We start from the raw sequence: 23,443 nt of genomic DNA, 5'->3' as shown, positions 1-23,443 counted from the left end.
TTTTTTTTAAAGATTTTATTTATTTATTTGACAGAGAGAGACACAGCGAGAGAGGGAACACAAGTAGGGGGAGTGGGAGAGGGAGAAGCAGGCTTCCCGCGGAGCAGGGAGCCCGATGCGGGGCTCGATCCCAGGACCCTGGGATCATGACCTGAGCCGAAGGCAGACGCTTAACCGACTGAGCCACCCAGGCGCCCCCATGGCTACCATTTTTGACTACATCTGATGTACCAGGCTTTATAGTAGATGCTTTACATTATCTCACAGAGTCAATATAATCGACATCACAACCAAGACAGAGAGTAACCCCATTTCAAAAATGAAGAAGGCTGAGGTTCAAAGAGGCTGCATAATGTGCCCAAGGTAACACAACTAGTCAGGGTCAGAGACAGATATTAACATATTTCCACACACACATGTACAAAGTCTGCTATGCTGATAAAGACTGCAGGCTCTGAAGACAGACTTATATTTAAAAGTAGATTCTAACACCTACTACCTGAGTGACCCTGAGCAAATTATTTACCTTCTCTTAGCTATAAAAGTTTCATTTGAAAAATGCAGTGGTGGTGGTTGTTCTTGTTGGGAAGATCAAGTAATACATGTGAAGAGTTACCAGTACCTGACACAAGGCAAGGGTGCAAGGGCTCAGAAAATGCTGGCTATTACTAGGATGCAAAGCAGCTATGTCCGTATTGATGGTATGTCTTACCTCCTGATTCAGGGAAAAAAGACCATTAAAGTAAAAGGAAATGGCAATATACTTTAAAAGAGCCACTCTGAAATAAACATCAGGTTGTTTAAGAAAAACCACAAGAATTCATGAAATACTTTTTAATATGTGTGACACAATGTGTGACATATTCAGGTTTTGTGAATTTCTCTGATATAATAGACAGATAAGAGAATGCATTCCCCCTTGGGGAAATGAGAGCTAATGATTCTCCCTTAAAGGTCTCTCGGTGCATAGATATAATCAATTGGCTACATGTGGAAGGCATACTTCCTACTAATACATTAGGACTGCAACAAAAAAAGAAAACACATGTAGGCATGTGTGTTATGTGAGACACAGAAACGGAAGGGAATCAGTTAAAATATTTGAACAATAAGCCAGTCACTGTGTACAGATCACACACAGTGCACCAAGTGTGACACCAGAGTGCCCAGAATGTTTATCAGTAAGGCAAGGCAAAGACTATCACACTGCCAACATAAGTCAGCTTCTTTTTCACCCTGCTTATGAAGGAGTACAAGAGTGTCAACTATAACAAAGGAAGTCACCAGAAGGAGAAAGTCAGGACTCAACCTCAAATAAAAATGTTCCTCATTATATCAGTCTAACAGCCTATGAATCCAACAACAGTTAAACTACACTTTGCCCAAAGAATAATTAGACTGCCATCTGTGCTACCTTTCATTAAAATAAATCATCCAGATCAGTCACCAACATTCCTACTCAGGCAACATGTTATTCATTTCACAAAGATTTATTGAGACTAATGATAAAGAAAGGGAAAACCTTAACTGATTGTTCTTTGCCATGAAAAAGGTGTTAAAAAAAAGACAATTTGAATTTTAAAGTCTTTTCACATATTTTCAATGTGACAAACACATACAACTTATATTTTCAAACCTTGGAAACATAAATACAACTGAAGATAAGGATTGTTGCTTATACTTTAAATTTTATTATGATAAACAACTGGACAATTCTAAAAGCAGCAGCATAGTTCAAAAAGAAAATGAACATGGAATGAGTACTAAACACCCAATAAAGGAATACAGGTTTTCTGCAATTCTTAAGAAGTCTTCAAAGAAACTAGAGCAACTAACTTGTTTCCCATAAGCTCACAATTATGCTTTTCTATATAAAGTGAAAGTCCATGAATGTCACTTAATCTCTTATTCAGATGCAATTTTTTCAAAACCTTCTAAGACCACAGCTGCATCAGACCATTTGAGGCACATCTACATGGGATTTCACTAGGAGCTTTGAAGGTGTATGATAACTTAGTTAACTCATACCAAGTACTGCTGGTCAGGGTCCTCAGACCGCAGAAGATGAATGAATCTGCCCACAAGGCTCTGCTCATCAGCAAAGTCTTCAGGATCAGGGTCTTCTATGGGCTGATCTGGCTGATCCTGAATCAGTGTGGATACCAAATTCATTATGGAATCCACCTGTAACATGAGAGATGCAGAAACCCACTGAAGTGAAACCATCAGCATATAAAGTCACTGTCAAAAGTGTTTCCAGCTGTGTAAAGTTACCAAACAGTATTAACAACATAATTCCTTTTATTTTAAGAAAGTTTATGTATGCTGATACACATATAGATAAGAGTCTGGAAAGAGATGCACCAAAAATTAATTAATAGCAGTTATTCTCTTTCTGGTGGGATTATAGTTTTATAATTTCTTCTTTATAAACCTCTAATTTCTAATTTAGAGTAATGATGAATAAGCTCATTGTAACCTTTTTTTAGTATTAAATTACCCTCTTCTCCCATTTCATGTGTGAGTCTCAAGATCTAACATCATTACTACGTTGTCTCTGTTTTCCTAATATATATAGCATGTTGGTATGCTCTTACCTGGTCTTGAGAAACAATTTCTGTGTTATAATCCAGAACATTACTAAGCACGTAACAACTCATGCTCTTTCTGGACTCATAGTCAAAGTACTCAAAAAGTGGGTGAAAATGTTTTAATTTCAAGACTGTTAAAATGTTGTTGTAAGTGTCAACAGGTATCTTCAGAAGTCTGGTGAGCTCCTTTGAAACTGCACTACTGGTAGCAATACTACAAAAAGAAAAACAACAGCCCTTTAATGAGTAAAATTAACTTTCTACATATACAAATACACTAATTGCATAAAAACTTGAAAATTTTCATTTGTACATTAAAGGAAATAGGTCAGGTGGATTACACCATCTCAAAATACTCCAATGACCTCTTTCTGAGAAGATAAAGATGCCTAGTTAAATACAAACATGTACTCATCTCTTAATGTTCTATTAATACAAAATAAGATGTAACAACATCGAAAAGGTTGTACAGCTGGAGGTAAAATGACTGTCTAGCATTTGACATTTTTAGGAAAGTATTTTAAGTGGTCGTTAAGTTCCTAGACAGCCAATAAATACTGTATATTCATGATGAAAATAAGTAGAGAGAAAAAAAATCTGTGCAAAGCTAGCAACTCCACAAAATAGAAAAAAAACCCTGCTTCTTCTCCATCAGATGTTGGTGATCAAGGAAAAGCAGGCAGAATTTAAGGTAGCCTATAGGAGCATTCTGTGGAGATGAGGCATACCTGGGGTATTTATAAGACCTATACAGGTTGGGATTTCTAATTCTTTGTCTAATTTTACTTTAAAACTTACTTGGTGGGGGAAGATACAGATACATAATTTAATTTTCTCTCAAATCTGGAATGTTTTTCAGTTCACAAAAGTGGAAGTAACTAAAAGAAGGGGCGATGGTGAATAAAAAGAGGTAAAGGAAAATAAGAAATCTTCCTGATGCGGCTAAACCACAAGAAGGGAGATGAAAAAGAAAAAGATTATATGAGGTAAAATTATGAATAATAAGGGTAAGGGGAGAGGGGCTGGCTTGACCCCATGTTCAGATGCAGTGCAGGACAGGACTGTAAGGGGACTGCCGGGGAAAAGGTAAAGGGATCAGAATTGCACACAGTGGCCACTAGAGGATGCCACAGACTAGGACAGCACAGTTGAGGCTCCCAGCTAGGCAACAAAATACTTTGATGGTATCAAAATCAAAGCACAAAACAGAAAAATATTTTTAAACAATTTAATTTCCACGCCTTAAATATACATATGCTCCTAACTTTTTACAACTTATTCATCTCTAGGAAACCACTTCCTACAGCAACACTGCTTAATATAAACACAGTTGACCCACGAACATGGATTTGAATTGTGCAGGCCGACTTACACATGGATGTTTTTCTACAAATACAGTACAATAAAATGTATTTTCTCTTCCTGTAATTTTTTAAATAACATTTTTCTCTAGCTTACTTAATTGTAAGAATACAGTATATACTATGTAGAATGTATAAAATATGTGTTAATTAACTGTGTTACCGGTAAGGCTTCTGGTCAACAGTAGGTTATGAGTAGTTAAGTTTCAGGGAATTAAAAGTTATAAGCAGTTTCTCAATTGCACGGAAGGTCAGTGCCCCAACCCCTGTAACACTGTTCCAAGGTCAACTCTTAATTTCCTTACCAGTATGAAAACTCATTCATATATCAAAGGGGTTTGAAATGGAGAGACTCTGGTCCACAAAGACTACTTATAGTCCATGAGTGCCACGACTTGATCAATGTACACAACCAAGAAATTGGATGCTACTTTCTGCGCTGATTAACACCAAGCATATCAATCTAACAAATGCTTAAAACAAATGCTAACATTTCAAAAAGCAATTAAGAAAAACAAATCTAGGATTAAAAAGAGTGCTTTATGAGGGTTTTTATAAAAATGTAACTTTGACTTACTGTTCAAGGTTGAGCTTATTAAATATTTCCACTGTAGTTTCTAGAACTTTGTCAACATAGTCCACACGATCAGGGTAACACTTCATAGCGAGATTAATGAGAGAGACTTGTAAAGATACAACATCCTCTGAAGGCATATCTTGTCTAGACTGAAATGTTGAGAAAACCACAGAATTTATTTTTAACAATCACAAAAGGATCTACCAGCTGAGAAGTTTCAAAGTTCTGAGAACTTAGGAGAAAAGCCATACAAACCTGTATTACTGTAGCCACCTGCTGTGAAAATATGTCAAAAAGTTTAATATCTGCTGGGATTCCAGGTCCATCTTCACGGTGAGCAAATAAAGCTAATCTGGAAAATAAAATAATCTTTATTTTAACAAATACAGGAATTTTTAGGTAGTGGGATCATGGATGACTTTTTTTTTTTTTTAAAGATTTTATTATTTGACATAGAGAGAGAGACAGAGTGAACACAAGCAGGGGGAGTGGCAGGCAGAGGCAGAGGGAGAAGCAGGCTCCCAACAGAGAAGGGGGAGCCCGATGTGGGACTTGATCCCAGGACTCTGGGATCATGACCTGAGTCGAAGGCAGTCGCTTAACCAACTGAGCCACCCAGGCGCCCAAGCCCTTGGATGACATTTTATTCTTTATACTTTTCTGTATTTTCTACAAGGTTCTCCTAGAACATTAAAAAAGATTTTAACTGCATGGAGCACTGGGTGTTATGCACAAACAATGAATCATGGAACACTTCATCTAGAACTAATGATGTAATGTATGGGGATTAACATAAGAATAAAAATAAATAAATAAAAATAAAAAATAAAAAAGATTTTAAAAAAGGACATGGACTGGAGCCGATCATGCCCTCAATTCATTTTTTGAATTAAGGTTTTAATTCCATTACAGTTGACAGTGTTGTTAGTTTCAGGTGTACAATATAGTGATTCAACACTTCCACACATCACCCAGTGCTCATCATGACAAGTGTACTCCTTAATCCCCATCACCTATTTCCCCCATTCCCCCACCGACCTCCCCTCTGGAAACCATCAGTTTGTTCTCTAGAGTTAAGAGTCTGTTCCTTGGTTTGTCTTTTTTTTCCCCTTTGTTCATTTGCTTCTTAAATTCCACATGAGTGAAATCATCTGGCATTTGTCTTTCTCTGACTTATTTAGCTCAGCATAATACTCTCTAGCTCCATCCATGTCATTGCAAATAGCAAGATTTCATTCTTTTTATGGCTGAATAACATTCCATTATTTATATACCACATCTTTTTGTCCACTCATCTATCCATAGACACCTGGGCTGCTTCCATAATTTGGCTATTGTAGGTAATGCTGCTATAAACATAAGGTTGCATGTATCCCTCTGAATTAATGTTTTTGTATTTTTTGGGTAGATATCCAGTAGCGTGATTGCTGGATCAGAGGGTAGTTCCATTTTTAAGTTTTTGAGGAACCTCTACACTGTTTTCCACAGCGGCTATACCAGTCTGCATTCTCACCAACAATGTAAGAGGGTTCCTTTTTCTTCACATCCTCGGCAACACTTGTTTTTCTTGTGTGATTTCCATTTTAGCTGTTCTGACAGGTGTGAGGCGATAACTCATTGCAGTTTTGAGTTGCATTTCCCCTGATGATGAGTGATGTTGAGCATCTTTTCATGTGTCTGTTGGCCATTGGATGTCTTCTTTGGAGAAATGTCTATTCATGTTTTCTCCTCATTTTTAAATTGGATTATTTGGTTTTTGGATGTTGAGTTTTATCAGTTCTTTATATTTTGGATACTAACCATTTATCAGATATGTCATTTGTAAATATATTCTCTCATTCAGTAGTTTGCCTCTTAGTTTTGTTGACTGCTTCCTTCACTGTGCAGAAACTTTTTATTATGATGTAGTCCCAATAGTTTATTTTTGCTTTTATTTCCCTTGCCTCAGGAGACATATCTAAGAAAATGTAGCTATGGCCAATGTCAGAGAAATTACTGCCTGTGTTCTCTTTTAGGATTTTTATGGTTTCAGGTATCACATTTAGGTCTTTAACCCATTTTGAGTTTACTTTTGTGTATGGTATAAGTGGTCAATTCATTTTTAACTGAACGGTTTTGTCAATGAGGTCTTATTTCACTGCATTCTTATTATATGCCCTATTTTATACCATACATAAAAAGATTTTCAACAGCCTGATTCTGCCACATTCTTTGAAGCCTAATCAAGTACATCACAGATAAAAATTAAAGTGACAAATGTATTTAACAGCCATGATTTTAAAGAGCAATCTTTAAAAGATAAATCCCATTATTAGCTTCCATTAAGAGTATGCCCAATTTGGGGCACCTGGATGACTCAGTTGGTGAAGCGTCTGCCTTTGACTCAGGTCATGATCTCAGGGTGCTGTGATCGAGCCCCACATTGGGGTCTCCACTCAGTGGCGAGTCTGCTTCTCCCTCTCCCTCTGGGATCCCTCTCCCTCCCTGATCACTTTTGCTCTCTCTCAAATAAATAAATAAAATCTTTAAAAAAAAGAGTATGCCCAATTCACATATAATTCTTGCTACCCAGATTTAAACTGGTGATTTGGAGAATTTGCTATATAAATTCTTAGACTTTAAACTAGTAAATTAGGTATTTAAAATACAAAAAAAAGTATTTGCACAAATAAATCTTTATTTAGGTTCCTGGTCTCATAAGGTCAAGGATGTGTAAGCTAACAAGAAGGACACATATCATATACTAGCACTCAGCACAGTTGCCAAGCAGACACTCATTAAAGCCATTATCAAAGACCCAAGTTTTATACTTTTAACCAAGACCAATGTCTAAAGTAAAATCTAAACCTAAACGGGATTTACTAAACATATTTAATACTTCAAAATTCTTCTTTAAAAAAATGTGATGATAGAATGATTACCCGAACATTTTTTTTTTAAATTTTTTAAATTATTTATTTGAGAGAGAGTGAGCAAGAGAGAGCACAAGCCAGGGGAGGGGCAGAGGGAAAGGGAGGAGTAGACTCCCCACTGAGCAGGGAGCCTGATGTGGGGCTCAATCCCAGGACCTTGGGATCATGACCTGAGCTCAGGGAAGACGCTTAACTGACTGAGCCACCCAGGTGCCCTTACCTGAACATTCTTTTTATTTTATTTAGACATAGTGAGTGAGCAAGCGAGAGAACATGAGCGGGAGGAGGGGCAGAGGGAGAGAGAGAAGCAGACTCCCCGTGAGCAGGGAGCCCGACATGGGGCTCAATCCTGGGACTCCAGGATCATGACCCAAGCCAAAGGCAGGTGCTTAACTGACTGAGCCACCCAGGCGCCCCCCCCTTACCTGAACATTCTTAATCATCTATATCTAATGGCTACTTGATAAAAAAAGATTCCAAATCAAATCAGTTCCCACTAAAAGGTAACTTTCATTATTATAAAAAACAAATCTTGTTCTTTGAATTTTTAAGATTTAAATAATGGATCTGTATGACATAGGGGCACCTGGGTGGCTCAGTCGGTTAAGTGCCTGCCTTCGGCTCAGGTCATGATCCCCGAGTCCTAGGATCGAGTCCCACGTTGGGCTCCTTGCTCAGGGGGGAGCCTGCTTCTCTCTCTCCTTTTGCCCCTCCCCCTGCTTGTGCTCTCACTCTCATTATCTCTCCCCTCTGTCAAATAAATAAACCAAATCTATAAAAAAAAAAATTTTTTTTAATAAATAAATGTCTAGATTAAAAATATTATTTCCATGCCTCCTGCTAAACCTCTTTCATGCCTAAGCTAGGCAAACACCTGGTACATACTCATACTTACAGAACAAAGCTGTCCATAGTGTAATTGCTTTAAAATCATTAATATAATAAAGATGTAACAGAAATAAGTAATTCACTAAAATGTTTTAAAGTCATTAGTCCCCAGTCAGAACACTGCAGTCCAGTGTTGGAAGCACTTACCTATCAATTAAAGCAATGATTATGTTCTTCACATTTACATTTTGGTGTAACTCAGCACAGGCCCGGAGAAAAGGATTCAAAGTTTGAAGGTGGAATTCATCAGGGAAAACCTAAAAATCAAATAATAATTAACTGACACAAGTAAAAGTATTTCACATTATATTCTGGACTTACGGTAAAGTTCATATTTGTGGAATCAATCGTTTAAATCTTACACAACTAAATTCAAATACATTACTTTTGAGCCTCTTTCAACAAAGTACATCTACAATTAAACTAAAACTAATGAGAACTAGAGAACTTGGAGATCAATACAAAGCCACGTTATCCGTAAGAGAAAATAATTCTTTACTCAGAACAGCTTATTTTCTTTTCTCTTTCCTTTTTTTTAAAAAGATTTATTTATTGGGGCGCCTGGGTGGCTCAGTCATTAAGCGTCTGCCTTCGGCTCAGGTCATGGTCCCAGGGTCCTGAGATCAAGCCCCACATCAAGCTCCCTGCTCAGTGGGAGGCCTGCTTCTCCTCTCCCACTCCCCCTGCTTGTGTTCCTGCTCTCGCTATCTCTCTCTCTGTCAAATAAATAAATAAATAAAATCTTAAAAAAAAAAATGTATTTATTTTAGAGAGAGAATGCAGGCGAGCATGCACATGAGTGGGGGGAGGGGCAGAGGGAGAGTGAGACCAGCAGACTCCCCACTGAGCCAGGAGCCCCATGCAGGGCTCGATCCCAGGACCCCCAAGATCATGACCTGAGCCAAAATCAAGAGTCAGATGCTCAACCCACTGACCCACCCAGGTGCCTCAGGATAGTTTATTTCTATTCTATCAAGATTTTTTTTCAAAACAATGAAAATTAATGAAGGATAAAATGAGTCTTTTTTTTTTTTAAAGATTTTATTTATTTGGCAGAGAGAGAGAGACAGCAAGAGAGGGAACACAAGCAAGGGGGAGTAGGAGAGGGAGAGGGAGAAGCAGGCTTCCTGCCAAGCAGAGAGCCTGATGTGGGACTCGATCCCAGGACCCCGGGACCATGACCTGAGCCAAAGGTAGACGCTTAACGACTGAGCCACCCAGGCGCCCCTAAAATGAGTCCTTTTAAAAGGTAAAATAAATGTCCTTACTTACCTGAATAATACACTCCATAAGATATTCTTGAGCCAAAGCATCCCTGCAATTCACAACTTGCTCCAATATGCCAGTCAAAACAATCTAAAAGAAAAAGGTAAGAGGTAAAACATTATTTTTAAATCCTAAGCCACTCCTCTAATAACGTATTTAAGCTATTAATTTGAGAATTTTATTTTAGATTTTTCCAACCCATACTTACTTTTTAAATTAAACTTTAACATTTTACAGAAGAATTTTTCAATAAAAATTTAATTCTGGACTTCTACTTAATAAGTCATTTAGGATGAAGTTGATTTTATCAATTTTTTTTCTGATTTGTGCCTTTCGTGTCCTAAGAAATCTTTGTCTAATCCAACATTATAAAGATTTACTTTGTATTTTCTTCTAAAAGTTTTATAGTTTTAGGTTTTATATTTAGGCCTCTGATCCATTTTTTGAGTTTTTCTATATGGTATGAGAATGGGTCATAGTTCAAGGATCTTGTTTGCACACAGATGTCCAACTGTTCCAGAAACATTTGTTGAAAAGGTTACTATTACACTTTTATCAAAAGTAACTTATTACATATGGTGAGCCTATTCTGGACTATCTTTTCCAGGGCTGAGCAAATCTAGCTCAATGTCTGCTTTTGTAAATCACTTCCATATTGTCTGTTGTTGCTTTTCGCTACAAGTGCAGAGTTTAGTAGTTGCAGACAACATGGCTTACAAAATCAAACAATCTTTACTATTTGGTCCTTTATAGAAAAAGTCTGTCAATCTCTGCTTTATTCCTCCCACTGATTTATGTGTTTATCTCCTCCACCAATATCACATTCTTACTGCAGCTTTAGAGTCAATCTCAATTTAAGAAAAATTAGTATCTTAATAATATTGAGTTTTCCAATCTACAAACACAAACTGAAAATATATCTTTCAATATACTTGTCTTTAATTTTAAAGTGGTTTTCAATGTAATATTATTTAATAAAAATATTTTAATTGAAAAAATCAGACTTCAATTTATATTGACATGTATTATGTCATGAAGTCATGACATAAGAAAAGGTGACAAGTAAAAAGGATATACACCTGTTTGTAACGTTCCACATTTACACCTTCCAATTGACTGAGGCGCACCAAATTTGTTCCCACTAAAATTCTCAGTTCTTGTCTTTCTCGTTCTCTTTTTTCTCTATCTCGGCTATGTCCCTGATGCTGCATTCGCACCCAGAGCTTGTTCATCTCTGCAAAGTTAAGTAGTACAAAATCCATGGAATCACTGATATCGCCAGTTGTTTCTTCACTGCAAAGAGAGTTGAAAAAAAATCTTTACATACACTATTTACACTATAGGACCATCTTACTGTTATCGTTCTCCTTTGTGTGTTTCCTTCTTATCTCTTTAATACATCAATGTTTTATAGAAGAAACTTTCAACTTCATTGGCTCAGTGTTCAATTTCAAGGGAAATAGACTCAAGAGAAAAAAAACACCAGGGAGAGGACACAGTACAAGTGTAAAGGAACAAAAAACTTTCCCTCATTTCCTACCCTGGGTCAACTTGTTCTCACAACAACTCCATTAATTCGAAAAGCTTTAAAAAAATGATACTTATAATATACTAACTACGTAATTTTTTTAAAAGATTTTATTTATTTATTTATTTGAGAGAGAGAGAGAGCACGTGTATGAGTGCACAACCGGTGGGGAGGGGCTGAGGGAGAGGGACAGGGACAAGCATACTCGTGCTGAGCACAGAGTCCGATGCAGGACTCAATCCCAGGACCCTGGGATCATGACCTGAGCCGAAGGCAGATGCTTAACCTACTGAGCCACTCAGGCACTCTAACTATATCCTTTTACTGTTGAACATTTTACGTTTTCAACTGGAATATAAGCTTTGTGAGGGAAGAGACCATGTATTTCCTGCTTATTTTTCATCTCGTAGGATAGAGAACATAGTTTTCAAAATTTTTTAATGACTGCCTAATTAAACGCTCAAAATTGACAGTCAAATCATAATAAAACAACCTCACCATCTTCTCAACACCGTTAAATTTTTACCTTTTCTATACCATTTAACTTTATCACAGGCATGGTAAATTTTTATATTTTTTCTCTTAAAAAGGAACTGATACAGATATACTAAAAACTACTGAACTGTACACCTTAGAAATAAATGAATAAATGAACTTAAACAAGGAGTGCCTGACTGGCTCAGTCAGTAGGACATGCGACTCTTGATCTCGGGGTCCTGGGATTGAGCCCCATGTTGGATGTAGAGATTACTTAAAAAAAACAATTTTTTTAATAAATAAATAAACTTAAAAGGAATTAAATTCCTCAATCTAGGAAATCTGCACATAAATAGTTCACCTAACTGGTTGCAGACCACAGCTGGCTGACCATCTACCCCTATGTGGGATTTAAGTGCAATGGACGTGGATACTGGAACACTGGTCACACAAGAGACAGGGCTCTCATTGAAAGTCTTTTGTTTCTTCTGTTTTGACGTTAATATGTAATTTGTGTATAGAGATAATGTAAATCACTTATATCCAGGGTATCTGGCAGTCCATAAATGACAAAAACTGATTAAGACATTCAAGAAACAACACGAAAATTAGCTAGTTCATAGAATAAGTTAAGCATATGTCAGTACTTCATCACAAATATAACTTCAAAATATAATTCATTTAAAAAGTCCCATCGTCAAAGAATACTTAATGTAATGGAAAAATGCTCTCATAAAATTACGTTTAATGAAAAAAGCAGGTTCTAATAAGTAATCCACAAACACAATTTTTATAAGAGTATATTTTGCATCATACCACATATGCTGAAGGAAATCTCTACATGAAATGCTACAAGTACTGCCTGTGGGTGGGAGAAATATTGATATTTGTTTTTTTCTATACATTTGTCTATACTTCTTATATATTCTACAACAAAAAAGTATTAACAACTAAATCAAAAAAGAAAATCACTTACTCTGTTGGCTCTCCTTCATCAGGCAAGATGTTTCTGGTACACTGAAGAAGATAGTTCCGAAGAAATAAACCTCTCAAGGGATGCTGCACACCACGACACATTTCTACCAAATCTTTCAAAATATCTTTCCTGGACTGAGGAAATGACTTGACATATACAACTCCAACTGTGATCAACAGATAACTAGGGAAATTATAAGGAAACATTTCATTAAAATATTCATAAATAAATAAAATACTCAAGTCAACAATTTGATTGTCTAAACATACTGAATCCAAACATATTAAGCAAGACAGGGACCAGGTTTTTCTTCTGCACAATGAAAAAATATCTAATTTAAAATATAACAACTCACTGACCTTCCCCCAATCTATACATATATTTACATACAAACTACATACACATATATTTACAGACATACAAAAATATATGTGTACATATAAGTATATAAATATGTACACACATACATATATACATACATAAGTATCATTATCACCTTTAAACATACTAGTAAGAGAATGTCATATTAATTTTTCTAGTAGCCAAGACATTAAACAAAATAGTATGTCTACTTTTTCTATTTCCAAAATTCTTCAATTATCCATATAGAAATAAAATTAATTATACCTTAAAACTTAAAAATCCAGAATATCTACCAAAATGTTAATTTCAATTTGTCAAGAAATTAAATAACCTTAATATTGGTTTTTAAAAATCAAAGTGGAAAATGCAGATATAAAAACCCTCAGATTCTCAATTACTTACAGCCTTGGGATAATGTTTCCAGCATACTGTACAAGTTCATAGAGATCTGCCACTTTTCTTCCTTTAGCAAATTCATCTGTCAGGTAGACTTCCAAGTAGTGTAGTTCATCAGAAATAGCCATATCTTTTAATTATGATTAAGGACTCAAATAAATCTAAGCCAACCTAAGCAATACTCTGGAACTTGCTGGAGTCATTAAACTATCGGGCAAATACCTTAAACGTTAGTCCTTTAAGAGAACATGTTTAAATGAAGACAGAATTTCAGTTGGGCTTTCCTTATTTTAAAATAAGGGTTTTTATTCACTTATATGTAGAATTTAAGAAACAAAACAAATGAGTAAAGAGAAAAAAAAAGAGAGACAGACAAACCAAGAAAGAAAGAGACTCTTAACTAAGAGAACAAACTGATGGTTACCAGAGGGGAGGTTGGTGGGGGAATGGATTATATAGGTGATGGGGATTAAGGAGGGCTCTTGTGATGAACACCATGTGATTCTAATAAAAACTTAAATAAATGAAATAAAATAAAATGCTAGGGATGCCTGGGTGGCTCAGTCGGTTAAGCGTCTGCCTTCGGCTCAGGTCATGATCCCAGGGTCCTGGGATCGAGTCCCACATCGGGCTCCTTGCTGAGCAAGGAGCCTGCTTCTCCCTCTGCCTGCCTCTGTCTCTCTCTCTGATAAATAAATAAAATCTTTAAAAAAAAAAATAAATAAATAAAATGCTAAAAAAAATAAAGTAAGAGTTTTTAAAGATGTCCGGTAAAGCGGGGCACCTGGTTGGCTCAGTTGGTTAAGCAACTGCCTTCGGCTCAGGTCATGATCCTGGAGTCCCGGGATCGAGGTCCCACATTGGGCTCCCTGCTCAGTGGGGAGTCTGCTTCTCCCTCTGATCCTCCCCCTCTCATGCTCTCTCTATCTCATTCTCTCTCTCAAATAAATAAATAAAATCTTAAAAAAAAAATGTCTGGTAAAGCAAAGCAGTAAAAATAAGGATTGCCCATCAGACTACTAGAGGTTTTGAAATGGCAAATCATTGAATTCATTTTCACTTCAGAGTCCTGCATGACAAAATCTAAGCATTAAAGAACCAACTGCCTAATAGCCTCAATATCCTTCATGAAGGGAATAAAAATTGAAATATAGCAACAAAGAAGTTTAAGCATAGAAAGAGGGTTTCTGATACTAAGTTTTTCTTTTTCTCACAAAATTTACATGGAGGAGTACTATTTGGTTAAGACAAAGAAAAATAATGTAATGCCAGAAAAACTTAATAAGAAAAAAACAAAATATGGCCTTATCAAGAAAAAAGTATGATCAGAATGGTCTTCAACATTCAAAAGATACAAAGTTCATAGTAGCTCTTTGGTGATAACATAGAAGTCCGGAGTTCACCAAGCATATTAGAAGCATGTTTCAGAGCATCCATAAGCTTGTTTTTGTCCTACAGAAATACCAAGAGAATTGATGGGAATGTTTAATTTAAATAAACATTTAACTTGGATTTGTTACACAGTATATAGCACTTAAATTATTTTAATTACATAACAATCAGGTTTAGTTTCACCTTGCCTTCTCTCTACGGAAATAAAAAGATTCATGGTTCCTCACCTGGACTGCAAAGCTTAGTAAGTCTTATTTAACTAGGACTATAAACTTCCTGGCATAACTCTAATCTTTCCAACTTCTAGTGACTATAAAAGTAGCTCCATTAATTCACATTTACCTGCAATCAGGAGAGCTGGCATATTAATTCTTTTAAAACAAGCTACTATCCTGACAATGGCTTTGTCATAAAGACAGAGATGTCTGAAATGACAATCCCTTAAGTATGCTTTCCTCTGCACAATGCCCATGAGTCCCACTCAACACATATATGCAGACAATGCCTTTAAATACAGGAAACAATACTCATACTCAGAAAGAGACAGAAGCAAGCAATAATCAAGCTCCATACCCACCCATTTTCTCCATTCCAAGACATTTTTTTTTGCAAGGAAAAAATACAATACATATAAATGGTTAAAACAGCATTTAGAAATTGTGAGACACTTTACAAAGGTAAGATATCAACAGAGCAACTTATATCTTGAAGTACCAGACTATTTGGTTCCATTTCTTAAATTTTAATGCAGAGAATCTATAGTTTCTAAATAGATTACTTCCTACCCTGTCTTTCAGAATATGAAAACACAGAAATTGGTGTAAGTATAATTTTCCAGCTGGTTGCTGCAAAAAATATGTATCTATTCAGAATGGAAACAAAAGACTTGCTCAAGATAGAAAAAAAAGATGAATAATCCAAAATGAAAGCATTTAAATACATCCGTTCAACAAATATTTATTAAGCACATTTATTATGTCAAGTACTCCTCAGGTTTGAGGTACAGAACCAATGAGACTAGTAACTAAGGTCAGATATTGGTATCGTGATAAAAGGTAGGGTGGTCTCTTGTCCTCGGGAAGCTTCCATTCTGATAGGGAAGACAATCCCAAATCATAAATGTAAATGCAAGTAAACAGCGCTCTCTGCTGGAATTGTTCCATGCAGTGCTTGAGGGAGGTGAGATGGAAGATGTATGCCAGAAGACACTGAAGATTACATTCAGCAGAAGCAGTGGTACTATACAACCTTACAAAACATACAGACGGCAATTTTGCCTCCCATACTGACATTCTTACCAGGCATCTCTTCATTTGGAATGACTGGACCTTCACAGCCTGTATGGCTTCATCCAAGAGCTTTTCCTGCTCATCCTGAGGTGACTGCTGTGTTGTAGGCTGAAAAATAAAAAATACTTCATTAATGTCTCATTAGCACTCTCTTCTAAAAAATCTGTTATTTCTGTAGTTCTAGCCATAGCCCTTTTCCAAGGCTTTCATAAAAGGGTCATTCCAGTTCTAGATCTCAAACCCATTTATCTATTTTTGACAACTATTGAACCGAGAGCCATACCCAGTCACCCAAATTAATAGCATAATAATGCTGAAAGGGGGGCACCTGGGTGGCTCAGTTGGTTAAGCGACTGCCTTCGGCTCAGGTCATGATCCTGGAGTCCTGGGATCGAGTCCCGCATCGGGCTCCCTGCTTGGCAGGGAGTCTGCTTCTCCCTCTGACCCTCCTCCCTCTCATGCTCTCTGTCTCTCATTCTCTCTCTCTCTCAAATAAATAAATAAAATATTTAAAAAAATAATAATAATGCTGAAAGGGAACAGTAATGGGTAGAGAATCTCTACTCTCTCAGAAAATGACTCAACATTCTTGTAGCAGGTTGGCCTCAAAAAACATGTGGTGTTAGTCTGAATCCAACAACAGAATATAGCCATATAACCAATCTAATCCTTATGATACGTATAGTCTCACCCAAATCTCTAAAAGCCTTTTTCTCCTCTATACTACTTTTCATCTGCATTTTAGTCTAGAAACCAGTTTATCAAACAATGACCTTCTCAGCAATATGCCACAAGAGACTAAAGAACTTAGAAATAAAATAGCTGAAATTATTATTAGTGACTGATAGTAGACCATAAGGAGTACTCTCCTCAAGTACCTACCTTATCATTTCAAATAGAAAAATCTACAGCTATAATGGACAAAATATATCTAGATACGCCTCCCTTTGTTATCAACAAAACCCTGCTTGCAAAATTAATTAGATCTACTGGTCAAACAGAATTAACCACTCCATCCTTCACGTGTATAAACACTGTGTTTACACCTCTACTGCAGTATGCATTATATTGTAATTATAAATAATGGTCATTTTGATGTCCTCGGGACCCAACACATTGCCTGACACATGTTCACTGTATGAATGAATGAGCTGGTTTTAGAATGTTTAGGTTATATATTTAATAAAAAATGGCTAAAGAATCAACAGATGGGGGTGCCTGGGTGGCTCAATCAGTTAAGTATCTACCTTTAGTTCAGGTCATGACCTCAGGGATCAAGCCCCGCATCAGGCTCCCTGCTCAGCAGGGAGTCTGCTTCTCTCTGTCCCTCCCCCCACTCATTCTCTCTCACTCTCAAATAAATAAATAAAATCTTAAAAAAAAGAATCAACAGATGAATGGCTAACTTGTGGTATACACATATATATAAATACGTATACTGGAATATTATTCAATCATAAAAAGGAACAAAGTAGTGATATATGTGACGTGAATGAAACTAAAAAACATTATGCTAAGTGAAAGAAGCCAGACACAAAAGACCATGTATTGTATGAGTCCATATGAAATATCCAGAACAGGCAAATTATCCATAGAAACAGAAAGTAGACTTGTGGTTACCAGAAGAGAGAATGGGGGAATAACTACTTAATGAGTACAGGTTTTCCTTTGGAAGTGATAAAAATGTTTTGGAACTGGACAGAAATGGTGGTTGTATAACACTGCAAATGTATTAAATGCCACTGAATTGTTCACTTTAAAATGGTTAATCTTGGGGGGCGCCTGGGTGGCTCAGTCGTTAAGCATCTGCCTTCGGCTCAGGTCATGATCCCGGGGTCCTGGGATCGAGCCCCGCATCGGGCTCCCTGCTCCGCGGGAAGCCTGCTTCTCCCTCTCCCACTCCCCCTGCTTGTGTTCCTGCTCTCGCTGTCTCTCTCTCTGTCAAATAAATCTTTAAAAAAAAAAAAATAAAATAAAATAAAATAAAATGGTTAATCTTGGGGCGCCTGGGTGGCTCAGACGGTTGAGCAGCCAGCTCTTGACTTCAGTTCAGGTCATGATATCAGGGGTCCTGGGATCAAGCCCTGAGTTGGGCTCCATGATCAGCGGGGAGTCTGCTTGAAGATTCTCTCTTCCCCTCTGCCCCTCCCCCAATATTCTCTACCTCCTCTTAAATAAATAAATAAATAAATAAATAAATAAATAAAATGGCTAATCTTACATTATATGAATTTCTTTTCTTTTTTTTTTTTTAAAGGTTTTATTTATTTATTTGAGAGAGAGAGAATGAGAGACAGAGAGCATGAGAGGGAGGAGGGAGAAGCAGACTCCCTACCGAGCAGGGAGCCCGATGTGGCACTCGATCCCGGGACTCCAGGATCATGACCTGAGCCGAAGGCAGTCACTTAACCAACTGAGCCACCCAGGTGCCCACGTTATATGAATTTCAACTTAAAAAAATGTTTAAAGGTAAAATGCCTCTTATACAATGAGATGGAAAGGAGGAAGGCAAAGACTTACCCATAAACCTAAAAGTTAAATCTGGTCTGTTTTATTATCTAGACAAAACAGCACTGAATTTGAGATTAACAAAAACCACATAAAACCCATTTTTTAATTAGAATCACTTATAAAAATGGAAAACTTCTTGGTCTAACTTTGGAAAGAGAAAAAAATTAATAATACGAAATGCCAAGCATCTCTATTTTTTTTCCTATAGCAAATCTAGTAACCTGTGCTTCCCTATGACCACGCTTCTTCACAAACATATACAAATTTCAAAGAAAAAGTTGTGACTTTTAAACTAAACTTAAAGGGAACCTTAATTTATACAGCAGAACTATCAAGTGTAAAATGTTGGTTTCAGAGGCAAAGACAACACCAGCATCTGAGGATTCTGACTTAATGAAATTCACTACCCATCCTGGGCTAGTCCTCTGAGAACTTCAGTGACACCAAGCTATGGTTTGGATTTTTTTTTGGCTTTTTATCTCTAGATGCAATAGATTTAACAATTATTAGAATCAATGGATTTCATTAAGTTCAGATGACCAACTTAGAGATAAATCAGGAAATTTTTATAATTATTGTGGTAAAATATATATAACATATAATTTGCCATTTTAACCATTTTTTATTTTTATTTTTTTAAAGATTTTTATTTATTTGACAAAGACAGAGAGAACACAAGCAGGGGGAGTGGGAGAGGGAGAAGCAGGCTTCCAGCCGAGCAGGGAGCCTGATGCAGGGCTCGATCCCAGGACCCTGGGATCATTACCTGAGCCGAAGGCAGATGCTTAACGACTGAGCCACCCAGGCGCCCCATTTTAACCATTTTTAAATGTGCAGTTCAGTGGCATTAAGTACATTCACATTGTTGTACGGTCATCACCACCATCCATCTCCAAGTATTCTTTCATCGTTCCCAAAGGAAACTCTATACCCATAAAACAATAACCCCCCATTATCTACTGCTACCCCAGGCAACTTTCTCTATGAGTCTGTCTCTATGAGTCTGACTTCTCTAGGTACCTCATATAAGTAGAATCATACTCTTTTGTATCTGGCCATTTCAACTTAGCATAATGTCTTCAAGGTTCATCCATGTTGTAGCATTTGTCAGAATTTCCTTTCTTTTTAAGGCTGAATAATATTCCATCATATCTATATACCATATTTTATCTATTCTTCTATTGATGGGATACTTGGGTTGCTTCCACCTTTTGGCTACTGTGTATAATAACATTAATATAGCAAATAAAACTGTAGTTACAAAGAGACTACAGAGATGCCTGGGTGGCTCAGTTGGTTAAGCATCTGCCTTCAGCTCAGGTCATGATCCCAGGGTCCTGGGATCGAGTGCCACATCGGGCTCCTTGCTCAGTGGGGAGCCTACTTCTCCCTCTGCCTGCAGCTCCCCCTGCTTGTGCTCGTGTGTTCTCTCTCTCTCTGGCAAATAAATAAATAAAATCTAAAAAACAAAACAAACAAACAAAAACAAAGAGACTGCAAACAATTCTAAAAATATTTGTATAGAATCCACTAGATTCAGTGATCTATAAACAAAACCTTAGCAGAACTCTATTTTGTATCAACTGGGTTTAAAATAGAAACAAATACAAAATATAGAAAATTACAGACTTATTACAAGGTAGGCTACAAATGAAGAACTAAAGCTATGATAAAGAAATGAATTTTAATTATTTATTTATTTTTTTTTTAATTTTTATTTATTTGACAGAGCACAAGCAGAGGGAGAGAGAGGGAGAAGCAGGCTCCCTGCTGAGCAAGGAGCCCGATGTGGGAGTCGATCCCAGGACCCTGGGATCATGACCCAAGCCGAAGGCAGCCGCTTAACCACCTGAGCCACCCAGGCATCCCTAAAGAAATGTATTTTTAGATATCACTCCCAAGACAATGTAGTTATGCAAATGTAGTCATTATGTGGCTATTCTAAGGGAGTGTCTTGATGTCCTTCCTGGGAATTGTCACATAAAGCAAAAACAGTAAGAACTGTTATGAACATGCTATCATTAAACACAAGCCAGGTAATCAACGTCTCCTCACTTATGGAAGTAGTTCTCCATTTACAAATGACTTTGTACTTATCAGTTACATGGATGAGAGAAAAATGGAAACACTAAAGAAACAAGATCAAATTAACATTTGTAACTAGGCTCACTTTAGCTTGAGACCTAGGACAAACAGTCCTCCTAAGTCTATATCATTGTAAGGTTCAGAGAAAGTGATCCATCATGGACAGATCAGTTATAAAACTACTCTCCATTCCACCAATGTGCATTCGTTTCCTCTTCTATTAAAAAGGGACAATAAGAGTACTTATATTACTATTATGAGGAATAAATGAAATGACACAGATAGAGCTCAGAACATGCCTAGCACTTAGTAACACTTTATAAGTGTTACCATTATTATTATGCCCCCTCAGATACAAGCAATTATCTCCACCCATCCTAGCAACTCATTTGTTGATCCATCTCTTCACTGATATGCTGCAGATGTAATCTAACAACAGAATGTAAATCAACTATAAAACAAAAATAACCAATCTCACAAAGACACAGAATTTCATCACATTTAATGAAAATACTATTTTTAAAATTGTAAGCCACAAAATTACAATTGAAGTAGGGAGCATTAAGGATGATGAGGGCTTGGGAACATATAATTTGAACACTAAACTGGCTCCAACTTCATTTACCAATACATTTCCCCAGGAATTCTATGCTGGTACACACCGTGAATATTCACTTCTCCCAGCTTCATCTACTGGCAACACTTTTTCTTCTCCACCTGGAGAATTTTTTTCTTTTTTAAATTTTATTTATTTATTTGAGAGAGCGACACAAGCAGGGGTAGGGGAAGAGGGCGAAGCAGACTCTCCACTGAGCAGGGAGCCCAACTTAGAGCGCAATCCCAGGACCCCCAGATCATGACCTGAGCCAAAGGCAGATGCTTAACCAACTGAGCCACCTAGGCGCCCCTCCACCTGGAGAATTTCTGCTTATCTTCCTCCCTGTATCAGTTCACATGTTACTTTCTGTAGTCTTTTTCAAGCCCCCTTTCTCCCTCCATGACCCCACAACACTGAGCTGACAGTGCTAATAAAGCAATCCTCAGACTGTATTACATTAAGTTTCACAAGCATATCTCCCCCTTAGACTCTTAAGCTATTTGACAGCAAGGACTATGTTTGTTTCTAGTGCCCAGCAGTCCATGATATTAGAAGGCATACAAGATGCTTGATGAGTTGAATTGGATCCCAGAATTTTAGGACTGGGAAGTGCCAAAGAAGCAAAAATAAATAAAATCTAAAAAACAAAAAAACTTTCGGATGCAAAAGTGAGACTCAAGACTGAATGACTTGCCCAAGTCATAGAAACAGTGACTGTGACAAGACTGATACCCAAGTTTCCTTTCTCAAAAATGTTCATGAGGACAAGACTGTGTGTCCTGCTCACTGCTCCAAACTGGTCCATCTAGCACAGAACCAAGATGTATAGCAGATCCCCAATTAAGTGCTTTCCATTATAAAACACTGTAAATATCAATTCATAAATGCAGAGAAACAGACAAACCCTAGTTAAATTTTTACACTGTCCTTATATTACTTCCCAATAGTAAAAATTCTGGGAAATAAACAAAATCATCTTGTATGGCAATACAGTATATGAAAGTAGTACATGTCAAACATTTAATCCTACTTTCTGGCATTAACACATCTAAAGTGAAGCCTGTTTCCAGGCTTACAGATTTAAAGAAACCTGTCTACATGAAGTAAATAATGAGAGAATTAAAATTGCCATACAGCACACCAACATTCAAAAACATTATTTATACACTGCAGACTATGTCAAAAGCTAATGAAATGCAAGTGACAACTTGCCTTTGTGAAAACTAGGCACATGGATTCACATTTTGAGGAAGTTCAAGTTTACAGGCCAACAGCCACACCGCGATTTGCTGCCATCACGAAGAGGCGCTAACAAGAACGAAGGCCTACTTCCAGCAAATAAAATACTTGGATTTCATCAATGGGGAGACATGTAAGAGAGCCAGGGTGTCCAATGAACAAATATTAAAGGAAACAAAAAGTCTCCTTTCTCTCTATCAGAACTAATGGATATCAGACAGCATGAGTCCTTCCAGGAAATTCACGTAAGCGAGTCCCTAGAATTCGCTGACAAACACCGCAATGGAACGGGACTATGAGGCCGAAAAAGAGCAGGGCACCATTTGGACCCTCCAGTAGGTATTTCTTGCACAAGAAAAGGGCGTGAGGCCAATAGAGCACTATCAGGCACAAAGGTGGAAACGCACGCCAGCGAGAGAGCAACCTCTGGGCGGGTCCCGACGCCACCCCGAGTCTCAGGCCCTTCGCACGCCCCCGACCCAGCCTGACTCTCAGACCCGTCCCCTCAAGGCGCGGTGGTGGCCGACTCCATCAGAGGCGGCGGCAGGCCTCCACGGAGTTCAGAGCCTACAGGCCGAGACACCCCCTCAGAAAGGCCGTCCCATTCCTGGGCAACCGCCGCTATCAGGAGCCACCGCCCACCCCGATCTCGGATCAGCCCGCCTGCGGCCTTCCCCGGCCTGTCCTCAACCCGCAGGCCAAGCCCGGCTGGTCTTAGTCCTGATCGGGCTGCGGGGCACCAACTCCGCCCGCAAGGCTCCAGGGCGGTGGGAAAGTGCAGGGCTTGGGAGAGGGATCGGCCCGCCGCTCGCCGCCCCTCAACACTCACCATGGCGACTCTCCTAAGCCTGCAGCAAGCAGCACCCACCCGGCGCGGAGCCTCGCGTGGTCAGGTGACGCAGCGGCCTCTTCAAACCCCGCCCTCTTTAGCCCCGCCCTCGGACCCCCGCAGGCGGCTCCTCGATTGGCCCGCTTCTAGGAACTCAAGTCTCGC

General features: G+C 37.9%; 1 protein-coding gene across 1 annotated transcript in view; it reads right to left on the bottom strand.

Moving 5' to 3' along the window:
* VPS35 (VPS35 retromer complex component) overlaps nucleotides 1-23,395 on the bottom strand; it is a 28,914-nt gene extending 5,519 nt beyond the window's left edge. The window contains exons 1-12 of the mRNA XM_081806638.1: nucleotides 23,279-23,395; nucleotides 16,026-16,124; nucleotides 14,691-14,787; nucleotides 13,342-13,465; nucleotides 12,577-12,759; nucleotides 10,675-10,888; nucleotides 9,602-9,685; nucleotides 8,477-8,586; nucleotides 4,785-4,881; nucleotides 4,530-4,678; nucleotides 2,598-2,805; nucleotides 2,029-2,184 (exon numbers count right to left, since the gene is read on the bottom strand). Coding sequence (XP_081662764.1) covers nucleotides 2,029-2,184; nucleotides 2,598-2,805; nucleotides 4,530-4,678; nucleotides 4,785-4,881; nucleotides 8,477-8,586; nucleotides 9,602-9,685; nucleotides 10,675-10,888; nucleotides 12,577-12,759; nucleotides 13,342-13,465; nucleotides 14,691-14,787; nucleotides 16,026-16,124; nucleotides 23,279-23,281 — 1,524 coding nt within the window. The 5' untranslated portion in view covers nucleotides 23,282-23,395. The remainder of the gene's footprint in view (nucleotides 1-2,028; nucleotides 2,185-2,597; nucleotides 2,806-4,529; nucleotides 4,679-4,784; nucleotides 4,882-8,476; nucleotides 8,587-9,601; nucleotides 9,686-10,674; nucleotides 10,889-12,576; nucleotides 12,760-13,341; nucleotides 13,466-14,690; nucleotides 14,788-16,025; nucleotides 16,125-23,278) is intronic.
* Between the last annotated feature and the right edge of the window lie 48 nt (nucleotides 23,396-23,443).

The sequence above is a fragment of the Leptonychotes weddellii genome, chromosome 16 (genome assembly GCF_054177405.1).
Source record: "Leptonychotes weddellii isolate Sample4059 chromosome 16, ASM5417740v2, whole genome shotgun sequence".
Taxonomy (NCBI): Eukaryota; Metazoa; Chordata; class Mammalia; order Carnivora; family Phocidae; genus Leptonychotes; species Leptonychotes weddellii.
Note: the sequence above shows the minus strand (reverse complement) of the source record. Positions and strands in the feature narration are given on the sequence as shown.